The 13573-nt window shown below is 33.2% G+C and overlaps 1 protein-coding gene across 1 annotated transcript in view; it reads left to right on the forward strand.

The window, feature by feature from the left end:
• The window catches only part of NBEAL1 (neurobeachin like 1), a 179410-nt gene extending 167753 nt beyond the window's left edge, over positions 1-11657 (forward strand). Inside the window, exons 54-55 of the mRNA XM_045296671.1 lie at positions 3597-3732; positions 6387-11657. Coding sequence (XP_045152606.1) covers positions 3597-3732; positions 6387-6488 — 238 coding nt within the window. The 3' untranslated portion in view covers positions 6489-11657. The remainder of the gene's footprint in view (positions 1-3596; positions 3733-6386) is intronic.
• The last annotated feature ends 1916 nt before the right edge of the window (positions 11658-13573 follow it).

The raw sequence follows: 13573 nt of genomic DNA on the forward strand, positions 1-13573 counted from the left end.
TTAGTGGCGGTTCTTACATCTCTTAACACAATCCATACATTCCTCCAATGTTTCAAGCACATTTGCACATATGCTGCCATCATCATTCTCAAAGCACTGTCTTCCCACTTCACTGGAGCCCCTGATATCAGCTCTCCATTTCTTCCCCTTCCTTCCCCCACCCGCCCTCCCTCACGAACCCTTGATAAGTTACAGATTATTTTTCCCATATCTTACATCATTCTCCGTTGCCCACTTTTCCATTATTTATCCCTCTGGGAGGGAGTTCTAGGTTGATCCTTGTGATCGGTATCCCCTTTCTCCCTCTACCCTCCCCTAATCCTCCTGGTATCTCTACCCTCCTTGTTGGTCCTGAGAGGTTCATCTATCCTGGATTCCTTGTGTTGCAGCCTCTCATCTGTAGCAGTATGCATGGCTCTCATCTGTAGCAGTGTGCTACAAATCCGATTTGTAAGGTAGAATTGAGGTCATGATAGTGGGGTTAAGGAAGCACCAAGGAGCTAGAGGAAAGTTGTGTGTTTCATCGGTGCCTTACTGCACCCTCATCTCGATTTCCCTGTGACCTCTCTGTGAGGGGATGTCCAGTTGTCTACAGAGGGGCATTGGGTCTCCACTCCATGCCCGCCCCCATTCACCTTGGGTCTGGTTTTATTCTGGGTCTTAGATGCCAGTTTTACTCTTAAAGTCACTGTGAATCTATGTTGTTGAGTCGCTGTGACTTCAGAGATTTGGGGTGGCATTCAACTTCCACAAAGTAATTAAAAATGTGAAAGACATTTAATAAGAGCACCTGTCTTCTCAGTATTGTACTGCTTATTCATAATAACTGGCTTAAAAGAATTTCAGACTAGCTGAGGACATAGTTTTTCTCATCTGTTAATTAGAACAGTTTAAAAATTATGTGGTATTAGTTATGTGTGAAGGAGTACTGTTGGCATAGTGGGTTATATGTTGGTAGGCAGATTGAACTCACCAAATGTTCTGTGGAACAAGTGTTCTGCTCCATTAACATTGTCAGCCTTGGAAACCCACAGGGGCCCTTTCTACTCTGTCGTATAGGGTTGCTGTGAGGGGGAATCCACTTGATGGAAGTGACTTACAGTTGGGTAGAATTTTACAACAATAAGGAGTACTGTGGGTGTGCACAGTTTGAAGGGCCTTCGTGAAAGATTGGCAGGACTAGAATTAGAGATGCAGAGAGGAAGGGAATCCTCCTAGAAGGATGGGGCAGGCAAAATCTGAAAAAGTGAAGCAGAATGGCACAGTCGTGACTAAGGTGTGTGCTGTGTAGTATCTCAAAGATAAGGCCGAGGCAAGGCTAGAGCAAATGCCCACTGATGATTTGAGGCCTGGAGAATGGTGGCTGGTACAGAAACATTATCTCCTTTCATTTTAGGTAGGACGCGGTCTTAGTTTCCAAAGGCTTTTCTAAACAAAATCCCACAAAGCGAGTAGCTTTAAACAACAGAAATGTGTTGTCTCTGCTCTCCCAGGGCCACCGCGGGGAAGATCCTTCCTTGTTTCTTTTAGCTTCTGGTTCTCCAGGTTTCTCTTGAATGTATCTTCACATGGTGTCTTCCTCCTGTGTGATTATTTCTGTGCCTGTTCTCCTCTTTTATAAGATACAACTCAGAAGCCATTAGACCATATCCTATTGATATATGACTTCATTAATTTAACTGACAGCATCAGTATCTTCAAATAAAAAACCTATTTCCAAACAAGGTAACATTCAGAGATGTTAGAGTTGGGACTTAAAACATATTTGGAGGTGGTGTGTCTGGAGGTACAATTTAATCCATAAAAGGAATCTAGTTGATATCCCAACCGATTCTACCTGTTTCATCCTCTTATTGCCTTTCACCTTCTCTCAATCCCATCAGCATTACTCTGCCAAGGGAACAGGTATGGGTTATTAGCCTCAGATGGATGATGAGTCAGAAAGAGGCTTTGGAACATTCGAATGGATTGAACAATTTAAGAAAGAGTAAGGTTCTTTAGAGAGCTCTGGTAGATAAGTGGGAAAATGGTGGGCTTTTAACTACAAGATTGGCGGCTCAAATTCACCAGCAACTTTGAAGAAAAAGAGGCCTTCAGCTTCCAAAAGATTTTCCATCTCTGAAGCCTAAGGAACAGTTCTATCTTCTAGGGTCACTGTCAGTCAGAACCTGCTTAGTGATAGTGGGATGAGTAAGGCTCTTTAGAGACTAAATAAAACAAGTTTTATATTCTAGGTTTACGATTATATTATTATACTTGTTGGGTTATATATTGCTAGAAAGAAAGAAAAATGTTTAGAATGGAGTAGGTATCAGAAATTTAAAGTGCCACAGGTTGAACAGGTATGGAAGGGAGAATGGGAGTATACTCACAAATACATAAATTATCTAGGTCTGATTGAGGATGACTGTATATGTGTACCCATGAATATGGTGACCCATAAATGTACTCATAAATATGGTGACCTATACATACAGGAGGTTAAGTTATGATGACTGTCTAGACATAATCAAATACTTGGAGGAAATCAGTCGCTGGGCTTGGAGGATCAGGACCATAGTCTTGTTTGACACCAACTTCAATTGGTATAACCGTCCACAAAACCAGTATTCTTTATTCTACTTTTGCGAGTTATGACTAAGATTTTAAAAGCTTCTGAACAGCCATCTAAGGGACAACTATTGGTCTTTTGCCATTTTGAGGAAAGAAGAAAGATGAAAATCAAAACATTTGGAAACAGCAATTAGTCCACTGGACTATTGGACCTCACAAAAATCAGTGTCCACAACCCAGACACCATGAGTACTAGATGTTGCCTGGCTACCACTACCAAGTGCTCTGAAAAGTTCCATATTAGAAGGTTTTACACAAAGTGGGAGAATTATGTGGACCCAAACTCTAGATTAAGGTTTTAAAAAACAAACAATTATTGGTCAGATAAAGAACGGTAGAACACCAAATACTGTGGACCCATAGTCATCTTTCCAGCCTGGAGCTGAACTCAACCCTTTGTTAACAACTATTTCAGATCAAAAGGGCAGCATTTACACAAGTAGAAAGTTTCAAAGGGTCAGGAAAGGAGGAAGAATGGAAACAGGAAGTGGGATAAGTGGTTACACATTGAGGGGCTTGCAATGAATGGATTAAAACCAAATGAGTGTGAAATGGTAAATATAAAACATCTGTTTTGAAAAACCACCTAATTTATGACAAGCTTTTTAAAAATAAATCTTAAGTTATGCTGTAAATTAGTCAAACTTTTTACAATTAAGATTTTAATAATCTTTCTACTTAAAGGACTTTTTAGTTGTCCAACTTGAAACCTCATTTTACAGAAAAGTCTCACTCGCTGCCATGGAGTCCTTTCTGACTCATGACGAGCCCACGGAGCAGGGTAGAATTGCTCTAGGGTTCTGAGGCCGTGACTCCACGGGAACACTCCATCTTTCTGCCAGTCACTTAGACTTTTTGAACTTAGAACTTTTATAAAATTAGAAGGTAAAACAGACTGAGATTGTTATTTTCCAGGTATAATGTCCTTTGAATATATTACATAAACGTTTAACCATGTCTGTATTTTTTCCTTTCTCTTCTAGTTTGAGTCTCAGCACCAGCCCATTAGCCATGCGGCTGCCCATCCACTGTCTGTGTGTAACCAAAGAGTACAGCCATATTCTTGTAGGACTAGAAGATGGCAAACTGATTGTCGTGGGTGTGGGCAAGCCAGCGGAGGTAACATTTAGCGTCAAGAATTTACTTTCACGCTCTCTTGTCGATTCCTTTGGTTCTCCTTTGTTCCAGTTGAGTCAGAAGTCACCAGTGTGGATGAACAAATTAAAAACAAATTTGATTTCTCAAAGAACAGTAAATGAAAAGGGGGGAAACGCTATTATTTAAGAATAACATTAAAAAAATAAGAATGGTATTTATATTAGGATACAGTTGAGAGCACACACTTGGCAGTTTGTAACTCCCACTCTGTAGGAATGAGAAATTTCTTTTCTCTATCTCTGCAAACGGAAATTTTAGAATATATCCTAGATTGTTAAAAGCTTTTATGAAAAATGCAATATAGATTCAAAAATATAATTCTTTAGTCTAACAACTATCCAGCATGACTGTTTGTCATTTGTCCTTTTGTAAAAGCAAGAATTCTTAGCACTAAGAATATACCCCCTATAATCTGCTTATTTTCAAAAGAGTTTCTTATGGTGATTGTCAGTTTTATTTGCCAAAAGTTTATCAGTTCCTCATTATTCTTATACCATCACTTGAATGCTTATTCTGGGAAACAGTGTGGCTATGTCATTTATTGCATAGTATCAGATTAAGCACGATAAATTTTTAGCATCACCATCTGCCTTCTCTGAGAAATCTTAACAATGTGACATCTTTAAGGGTATTTGAAAGAGAAAATTTACTATCAGTGTCAGTGGTTATCTTCTATCAGAAACATTTTTTAAAAATTCAAGATTTCCTTAGTCATGGTATTCTTTCATAGTATTAATTTAACAAAGAAATTTTGTTAAAGTGCCAAGAACATTAGTTTTAGACATAATAGTCCCCCAATGTCAGTAACTTCTCAGTATTTCACTTATAATTTAAGCATGCTTCCATTCAACACTAAGTTTCTTGATTAATAATCCTCCCCGCAAAATTGCTCTGCTAATATGATACTTCTTAAGAAATCAGCTCAGATTTTATTCTTTGAATTTGCCTGACTTCCTGTGAATTCAAAGGCCTTTAAACTTGTCCTCCCCAGTTTGACAGTTTCTGATTTTACTGGAAAACATTTAAATGAAATGACCTTTACCTGCAAATTTGGGGGGGTTTTTTTTGGAAAAATAGCCCTTGATTGGAAAAATACGCCTCAGACACTTCACTTTAAAAGCTTTAATTAATGTTTTATAATATTTTGAAGTTCATTTAATAATTTGCCCTATTGAAATGTTTATATAATTTACAACACACAGAATATGATTGTACATGCATTTTAAATTAAAACTATTTTTATGTTTTCTACACCCTTGAGTAGTTCAGCTAACCCAGTAGAATTATTAGTCTACTTTAGTAAAAATCCTATTGTTTAGTAAATAATTTTATTAGATGCTTAAGCTCATATTCAAATCTAATTTATATTATACATGTGTCTATTAAATGTATCAATATTTAGTTATGAAAAGGCATATTTCTCTTTCAAGATAATTTTATCCAAAAAAACCCTTGATTGTATATTTCCAAATCATGTATCAGTTTTATACTCTCATATCAGTATGAAATTTTCACTTAAAAATGTGGTAGTGTCGTAATAAATTAATAGAAGTAATGTTTCACAAAATACGCCTGGGAGTGAAAAGGCACAGCAGGCATGTCAAAGCCACTGGTGAGACTTGTTTTTATTATGGCAGTCAGTGTACCAGCAAAGTGAGTATTCAAAATGGATGACGGAAGGAATGACATTAAAAAGTAGGTTGTAAAAATGAGGACCTAATTCCAGGAACCCAAATGGAAAGCGAATTTTGAGAATGATGAGGGCAACAAATGTATAAGTGTGCTTTACACAATTGCTGTATGTATGGATTGTGATGAGTTGTATGAGGCCCAATAAAATGATTAAAAAAAAAAAAAGTAGGTTGTAATGATAAAAGTCAATGCTAACTAAGTATGTCTTAAGATTGAGAAATATTTCCCAGGGTTTTTTTGTTTCATTTTGAATGTTTTAATCCCACCTAGAAATTAAACATCTTTAAAGATGTTTTGTTTTGTTTTCTTACTGATTCAGTTGATATGTAAATAAGTAAGTTGCTGGGAAGTATATGTTAGTGGTATACATTTGATGGTGTATAAAATGGGATTCTCATCTTCAAAGAAAAATTTTCTATGTTGCCTGTAAACATTATATTGTTTAATAGGTATTATTTTCTTGAATCTTTACATCATAATGTTTTTTAAAATTGTTTTTCTCAAAAATTATTTACTTTTTTTCTTATCTTTTTTATTGATATTATTAGTACTACACATTCAAGAGAAAACTCAGATCTATTGTTCTCCTTAGCTCAACTAAGTGTCAGAAGAGAAGGTTATTTTATCGAAGTGATGCACGTTTCTGTCAATACATGAAACAAGGAAGTTTGGTGAATTTGACATAACTAGGACATGGAATTAAAAATATGCCGCATTGTTTTATTAGGTCTTTTCAATTGCAAGATACAATGTAGAATCATTTTTTTAAAGTATTTATTAATCAAGAATCTTTAAAATGCTAATTATTCTAATAAAACCTATTCCTTCATTCTACAAAATCAGTGATGTATATATCAATTTCATTTAGTCCTCTTTCCCTTTAGTAACTTCTGTCTTTCATTTCTCTGGATTACTTTAAACAGACGCGTACAGGTCAGCTTTCTCGAAAGTTGTGGGGATCTAGCAAGCGGCTCAGCCAGATTTCAGCTGGAGAAACTGAATATAATACTCAAGATTCCAAGTGATCTTTATTTCCGTCTTCTCTTATGGATAACTAAACTTGATTTATTGCTGTGTCACTTTAACCATATCTCTCAGCTATCTAAAATATTTTAGGGATTTTATGCTTGAGAATTATTTAGGGATTACCAAAATTTGATATATGATATATTTATAAATATGTATTATCATCCATGTAAAATTCTTCAGTCAGTAACTGAATCCAATTTTAACGAATTCTTGGTATGTACTAATGTGGATGTGAGAAAATACATTTGATTAGATTTAGTGACTTATTCCTAAGAATTACTCGTCTATTTATTAAAATGAAATTAGGCCTAGTTCGATTAGTCTAAACAGCAAAATATAAGGTATTTGTAGTAAAAAGTACAAGTGACTGAGATATTTGAGAGACATGGTTTTGAATACATTCTTTAGTCAATTATTTTCCTTATTTGCTGAGCACCATATAAAAAACATGTCTATTTTTTTAATGAAAATCCTGATTGAAAGTAATATTTTGAAGGCATCAGTTGTGCATTTGGAGTTTCAATTTTAGTATAAATTCCTAGTGTTCATGGTAATATGAAAATTAGAATATTTCTACTACATTAATTCATCCCACCAATACTTAGTACATTACTATGAAGAATTTATTAAAAAATACTATCCTTCATTAATGAAGTTTGATGAGGAATAAAATTAACAAGATATATTGTAAAGACGTAGTTCATTTTAGATTATAATTAAGCAAAAACGCTGGTTGTGATTTTGACAGGTAGCATTTATAGCACAATCTATATTACAAAGTTTGAAATATTTTGGCTTTTTTTTTCCTAAGCAAATATTGTGGTATTCCCCAATAATTGGAAGTGCTAATAACAATATCCATCTATGTCACGTTTTTACCTATGACTTCTGTGTAATTGAAGAGTTAATTGAAAAGATCTGCATAACTTAAAACTAGTCAGATACAGGGTTTTTTAAAATAGGAAATTCTTTTTCATGCTATGTTGAACTAATTATATATAGGAAAATGTTACATTATGTATTTAAGATTTTAAAGTGAAGGTTGATTTATGTAATTTGAAATTCAAAGAAATTCTTACACGTTGTGTTTTCATAAGGTCATCTTTTGAGTTAGTGCAGGGAACTTTTTTTTTAAGCAGGGAACTTTTAAGAGAATGAGTGTTCTTAATCTGAGGTGTCCTGGGTTTGGGGGATTTTATGCATCCCTGAAAGTGTGTAGAAATTTTGTATGTCAACTCTGCTTTCAGAGAATAAAGGGGCCTGGTACTAAATACACACACAGAAAGAAGAATAAGAATAACCTGTACAATAACACCTGCTTAAAATAACAATACTCTTTTCTATTCCGTGTGTCATAATTTTCTAAAGTCCAATTGTCTTCTCAATTAAAGGTTCAATACATTTTCTCTGCAGTTCAGCTTTCTATTGAGCACAGTATCTTCAATTTTTTTCTTTATAATCTTCTGAGTGTGTAACATAATTTTTGAAAGTAACGCATTCTGTTTAAGGAAGTCCTTTTGTTAATAGTAGATTTTGTTTATTAGGAGTCAGGGCTAGTTATTTTCTTTAAAAAATTAAATCTTATGTTTTAAAAAAATCTTATGTTTCATTTAATAGATGTGTTTTTGAGAAATAAACTAATTCAGGGAGTGTAAAATATAACATACAAGGGTCTTCAATAAGTTCATGGAAAATTCCAGTTTCTTGTCCCCTTTTCCATGAACCTTTTGTAACCCTGTTGTATGTACATTGGAAGGTTTCCTCTTTGAGTCCTTCAAGAATTTGTATTAACAAAAGCCTCAGAACAAGTCCCTAGAAGTAAGTATATTTATAAGTATGACAGATTGCTTCTAGTAGTTTATTGTACTTGGTATGCATTTTTATTTTATAGTTTCTTTTGGGATTTCACATCAACATAACCACCAAAATTGACATTTGTCTTTTAAACTAATTGCTTTTAAGGCCTAAGTGAAAACTTTGAAAATCTTCACATTATTTGTTCAGAGATTTGGTCATAAGAATGTCTTCTTTATTCTCCTTGCCTGAGGTCACTTAATAATGATTTTGATGGGTTTTTTTGTTGCTTTATAGGCAAAAAAACAAACAAACAAACTCAGATTTCCAGTGAAAACACCCTAAGTTTGTGCTGTTTGACTCTGCTGCTTTTTAGGTTGAGAAACTGAACAAGCAGTATTCATTGTTTAGCAAAATAGGAAGTAGTTTCATTCACAGTAGAATCATATTTCAACTATAGTAGTAGTACTGCATGTTCCCACCGGTGGAATTATTCTTTTCATTCTTCCCAAGGTTTTGAAATGTGAAATTTTAACCAAAAGTCTTTGAAAATAGCAGCACTCTAAAAGAATGGACTTAAAAGTTATCTCTTAATTAAGTAAGTACAGTAGTACAGTTAGCTTACTAATTGTTAGGGTTTCTCCAGTTTGCAAAAGTTGAACATTCCTATGATCTCTCTGTAAAGGGAAAAAGCAATTATCGTTAGTTTATATGGGAAAACATTTTAAGCATATTCAGACGCAAAAATAACCTACCAAATCATACCAAAGAACACATTAACCCTAAAGTAACCCAACACCGAATGCTGACAGACACAGTGCAGAGCTTGATGCCCAGTGTGGTATGGGAAAGGTGTTTGGCTGATTTTGCCCCAACCCCACCCTCCTTCACTGTTGAGGATGCATGGCTGTCACCTTTTAATAGCTCACTGCAAAACACTGAAAGCTGCTTTTGCTTCTCTCTGTGTGTGTACAATATGGAAAACCCTCTCAGGCTTTCTTTAAGCTAATGAACAGAGGCACAAATGTAGGTCTTCTGTAAAAGCCAACTGTGCTGCAAAGCAGACTTTGGCAAAGCAGGGGATCCTTTCCCCCCCTCTTAAATGAGAAAGCCCACAAAAGTCACAAACATTAGATAAAACCATTAGAAACATGCGCTTTTGGGGAGTGTATTTAGATGCTATCTGTGGAAATTTTTTCTATATTGTTATATGAAAAAATTAGTATTTATTCCAGTGGGGATTTTAGTTGATGAATATAATATCTCAACTTGGCTGTTATAAAATTGTTGTCTGGGCAGGAGTTTTCACCAATTTTTGTTTCTGGCCACTAGCTATTATGGAAATAAAAGATCTTAGCATCCTGGTCTTACAGGAGAGATATATTTTAAGATACTTTTAGAAAGTGAGAACAAGTTATTAGAGCATATAGCTGTGCTCATTCAGATAATAACAAAGTTTTATTTAAATTTTTTTCAACTTCTCATTCAATATCCTGTCATTCCTTCATGAAACTGGAGGAGCAAAGGAAAAGTAGATCAGAGCATCAGAAATGTGTAAAAGTGAAACTTGACCAGTTTTTAAATTCTCTTTTATGCCTATGGAGTTCAAGTCAGCCAGGAAGAAGTTTCTGTTTGCTTCTTTAAGTTTACCATGCATCTGTTTGTAGCAGAAAATGCCAATTCATTTTGTCGTAATCAAGAATATCAGTAAGGCTTCATTTTTTCCTCTATTTTAAGACATAGAAGAATTATCCTATAAAGAACTTTCGGTACTGAGAATTCATTTTATGCTTCTGAAAGAAAGGACTGTGTACTCATAATTAGTTAGAATATAGATTTGAAGGTTGAATCTTAACTTAAAACTCCTTTTATTTTGCTTGAGTGGAAGTAGGCAGAGAAAATTACTAACTTGGACACTAGATTTTTATTTAGTAATGATAGACATCTTCACTGTACATTTTATATTATTACTAAATAAATCACTAATGGAATATTTTAGTTGAATTTAAAGAGGTTATCTTCTATTTATATATTTATATTTATTATGTAAGTTACATTGTCTTTACCATCGTTGAAAAGCTATAAGTGTATGGAATATATTAAATATGAATATTAAATAATATACAATATATGTGTGTGTATAAAAGTTGCCCACTTCATATATATTGTAAAATCTACCTTGCATAAATATCTTCAAGATTTAGCATATAATTTTTTTACAACATATAATTATTGACTGGGACATAAGAAATGAAATATAATATTACCATTTCCAAACCTAGTCTCTCAGGTTTTTCTGAATCAACTAGACATATAGGTTGTTCCAATTATGGTTCCTCTTAATAATTAAGACTTTTTTCTCCCAATAAATGACCAATATCATTTTTACAAATATCCATTCTAAATGTTCTCTAATATAATTAGCATTTGATTTGTTTTTAACTTTGACCTCATCTAGAACATTGACATTAGATAAGCAATAGAGTATTAACTGTCACAATTTTCATTTTAATATGATTTACTATGTTTACTTGACCACACTCTTTTATTTGAACCTACTATTTTATTAATTGTACATGGCAATCAGACTTGTCTATAGAGGTTTAGAAATTTATAGATGTCTAGGCATTAGTCTGGACTTCTGGAATTTCTTTGCTGGATTATTCATAATACTGTTCAAAAATATATTTTCCTTTATAGAAATTATGCCCATCTTTCTAAATCAGATAAAACATACACAGGCTTATTTGAAAAATTGAACATATTAAAATATTCGTAGGCTTAATCATTAACTTATATTTTGTCTAAAAATTTATTCGAATGGGTCTGTTATTTTTGGGGGCAGGCCACAGAAACTAAATTTCCTTTTTAGTTTCTTTATTCTTTTTTTGTTTGTTTTTTATTCTTATTTATTAACTCTCTTCAGACCTTTTGCCTTTGAATTTTAACTAATACTTGCCTTTTAGGAAAGTGTGTCTCTTTCCTAATGGCTGATTAGTTTGTACATTTAGGTAATATTTTAAAGTATTAATAAAAAACATAAGTAATAACAATGTAAAACAGAAATATATCTTTTATAGACTTGAAGTGTGTAATATATAGAACTTTCATAATTCGAAAACATTGGGAGACTTCTCCAAATATTTCTGATGCATTTTATGTTTACAACTTCTATATGAAAATATTCTTTAATGTTTCATATGGAAAAGTCATGTAGGAAATAATACATTAACATTTATTTAGGCCTCAATTAGAGCCCTGGTGGAGTAGTGAGTATGTGTTAAGCGTATACTCAAACTTCAGGGTCAGCAGTTTGAAACAGCCAGTTGCTCTGCAGGAGTAAGGTGACGCTCTCTACTCCTATAAAAAGTCTAGTCTTAAAAACCACAGGAGCAGTTCTGATCTGACATATTGGGTCACTATGAGTTAGAATTGACTTCACAGTGAGTTTGAGAAAATGGAACTAATCCAGATTTTTAAGTTAAAAGCAGAGGTTTTTTAAGATAAAGGAGTTATGAGATTTTCTATATATTATATACTTGTATAAAAGTTGGCCATGTTATCAGATTCTTTTCTGGTAGGTTGTGGTTATTCATCAAACACTTTCTTTGATGTTTTCGTGGGTGGATGTTTCCCTATAAAGGTGATGACTTCCGTCATAAGTAAAGGAAGGCAATATCAAGAGTATTTAAGCTTTGTGTTGCTATCTTGCCTCTTATTATGGTTTGAAAATACAAAAAAAAAAAGTACTAAGTCCCTAACTCAACATTTGTTTTTCATGATACTGTTTTAATGTTTCTTTGGAAACTTCATTTACAAATAGAACAATAATAATAACATCACAACTTTGTCATTTAAAGAATTGGCTACTCCTGTTTCCAGTTGGAAAATTATGTGTGTGCATACCCTTGCTTCCATTATATTTATAAGATAATTGTCTCAATAAAAAGTAGTAACTTTGGAGTGTAGAAAATGATTGTAATTTTCAAATCATTGTAATTTGAAAATAGGAAAATAGGGTAGGATTTAGATTGAAAAAGAAAACTATTTTATTAAAATATAAACTTTTACAAAAGAAATATATTCCACTTGGAACCTTCTGGAGGTTTTTTTTTGTTTGTTTTTTGTAATATCTTTCAAATAGAAATTATTTTGTGGTCAGTGTTTTAGTTAGCTAAAGTTCAGTAGATTTCAACTCACTGCAAATGTTTAATCATTGTTGCTTTTTCTGGAAATATTTTCCCATACTGTCTAAGCATTCATTGTGCTTTACAATTTATTCATGGGTACAGCCTACAGGTTCATAAATGCTACTCTTGCATTTTAAAAGGAAAGAAACTTTTGCCTAGTGTTACCTAATTATTTTGCTTTTCAAAATGCTAAAATTACTTTATTCAATTAAACACTGAAAAGTAGTTTCATAGGGAGATTTCAGTTCTCAGCTTAACTGAAATATTTCAGCCTCTTAGTTTTTAAGTAGGAATCAAAGAGAATAATTTTTCCCCTTTAGAATTATAATTTTTTTCCTAGATAACTTTTTAGTAACTTTTGTTTCTATACTTTGTCCTCCTGAAATTTTGTATAACATAGATGACATTACTATTAGATCTTTTGCATTTTAGTTTTTTAAAATTTCCAATTCTATTTTTACTACTGCCAAAAACTGATTCATAAACACATCACAAAGTTTTTGTGACTACTGCTTATCTTATAGTTAGCTTTACCAAAAGGGGAAAAAAGTTGTTAGAACACCATGTGCCTGCTCTGTTTTATTCAGAAACTCCTAGCAGAGGAGCTTTTTCTTGACCCCCACTGTATACTTACTAGACTTGAGGTAAAACATTTGCATAAAGTAATCAGTGGACCTGGCCAGTAAGCCATTCTCTATTAGAATCATTGCTATAAAAGTGAAACCATTAAGGCAAAAATATACAAAAATGTATTTAATTTACCTCTCTGGTCAGTTTTTCTGGGACCCAGATTTAATAGAAATAGTTGTATCATAGGGAGCATCTCTCTGAAAGGGATGACAGTAACTTGAACGCATCTATATGCACATAGTCAAGTCACTTCAAAGGGGAAAAGTTGAAAATTCAGAACTGTTTAAAATTTTTAAAGTACTTGTAAATTGTGCTGCTACTTAAATATTTAAGGAATTCAAAAAGTTGTGTAGTTATTTAAGATGTTCTTTCGCATTCTACTGGAATTGACCCTGAAAAAGAGAATCTTAAGCCTTATTTATATCTAATTATTGATATACAAACTGTGACTCAATAGATATTTATAT

The sequence above is a fragment of the Echinops telfairi genome, unplaced genomic scaffold (genome assembly GCF_000313985.2).
Source record: "Echinops telfairi isolate 266 unplaced genomic scaffold, ASM31398v2 ScPeMD7_3;HRSCAF=10, whole genome shotgun sequence".
In the NCBI taxonomy this organism is placed as follows: domain Eukaryota; kingdom Metazoa; phylum Chordata; class Mammalia; order Afrosoricida; family Tenrecidae; genus Echinops; species Echinops telfairi.